Consider the following 1,487-nt stretch of genomic DNA (forward strand, 5'->3'; position numbering starts at 1 on the left):
CTATATGCGTAAATACGTTTAATATTTGTATTTTTCAATGGAGTTCGGTTTGACGTTATCTCCGTACAAAACGAACTTACTGAATGGAAAAGTAACATTACACAGAACAATAACTGGCAACAGTGTAAGATTTGGCGCAACAATCCACAACAGCTAAATGTAACAATTTAAAGTTTTCTACTTTTAATGTTTTCTAAACCCGAATCCGTTTACCATTAGCTGCAAACATTGTCCACATCCAAACAAGTGATGTTATGAACTAGCAATAACAGGCGTCTCCATACCTGACTGGCTTTGTGGAACTGTTTTTTCAGCCCGGCCACAGACATCTTCGACAAACGTGTGAGGCTTCACCTCTGGAAAAGTGTTTCCTAAAGCACTGAATAAAAGTGGGAAATGTACGTTGAAGAAAGAGCTAAAGCACTCCACAACACTGCACTCATCAGACACTACCGTTCAAGATAGCAGCGAGACCTGAGGTGAGTCAAGCTCAGACAGCGAATACTGACAACACCGGAAATAGTTTTATTGTCTTAACAATCAAAGCGTCAATTTGAAAAACATCTTTAGCCTTATTGTGGTGAAAATGAGATACGATAAGATAAGATAGAACTTTATTTATCCTGAGGGAAATTGTTGTGTAAGAGTTGCAATACACAGTAGGAACAGTATAAGATTTACAAAACAAAAAATACCCACATTTACAAATAGTGCAGCATGCTTTATACATATATATATATATATATATATATATATATATATATATATATATATATATATATATATATATATATATATATATATATATATGGGGATGGGATAAGGTGCAATATTAAACACGATTATTACGAATTATTATTATTAATTATTATTATTATTATTATTATTAATACGATGGGTAAGGTGCAATATTTGTCAAAAATAACAACATAACATCACAATTAAACTCAGTCTTTCCATTTATCAAGTGTAGTAGGAAGGCCTATAAAAAAATTCACAAGGCTGTCAAATGTATTTTGTGAGGTTGGTGGTCAGTTCTTGTTTTATTTTGAAAGGTAAATCACGGAATGGGATTTACGTTATCTTGCTTGGCTTGTTGATTGGCGGCGTATGAGAGGGTTTCCTAAATCGAAGAGATCTCACACCATCTTAAACCCCATTGGCTGACAGCTGCTCGGGCGGAGGAGACCGCCGCAGAGAGAAATTATGACTTCAGAGGCGCATAAATATATTGACAACCAACTAATGGTAAAACTTATATGATAAAGCGACCTGTAATAAACATAGCTACTGTTAACATAAATAATTGTAATCTATTTGTTTGTAAAGTAGTCGACATAGTCAGTGGCGGTTTTGGAGAGGGGCCAACAGGGGCCAGTGCCCCTGTAACACTGAGCCAGGACCCACCTGCGGCCCCCCCTCCGAACGAAGATTGTACAATAATAATAAAAAAGTACTGATTTTTTGCGATGATACAGGCAGGACTT

The 1,487-nt window shown here is 35.9% G+C and overlaps 1 protein-coding gene across 2 annotated transcripts in view; it reads right to left on the reverse strand.

Moving 5' to 3' along the window:
• Positions 1 to 462, reverse strand: part of sh3gl3a (SH3-domain GRB2-like 3a) — a 49,712-nt gene extending 49,250 nt beyond the window's left edge. For both annotated transcript variants that reach the window (XM_029460834.1, XM_029460825.1), the window contains exon 1: positions 285 to 462. In XM_029460834.1, the coding sequence (XP_029316694.1) occupies positions 285 to 329 (45 nt within the window). In that variant the 5' untranslated portion in view covers positions 330 to 462. The remainder of the gene's footprint in view (positions 1 to 284) is intronic.
• Between the last annotated feature and the right edge of the window lie 1,025 nt (positions 463 to 1,487).

The sequence above is a fragment of the Cottoperca gobio genome, chromosome 3, assembly GCF_900634415.1.
Source record: "Cottoperca gobio chromosome 3, fCotGob3.1, whole genome shotgun sequence".
NCBI classification, from domain to species: domain Eukaryota; kingdom Metazoa; phylum Chordata; class Actinopteri; order Perciformes; family Bovichtidae; genus Cottoperca; species Cottoperca gobio.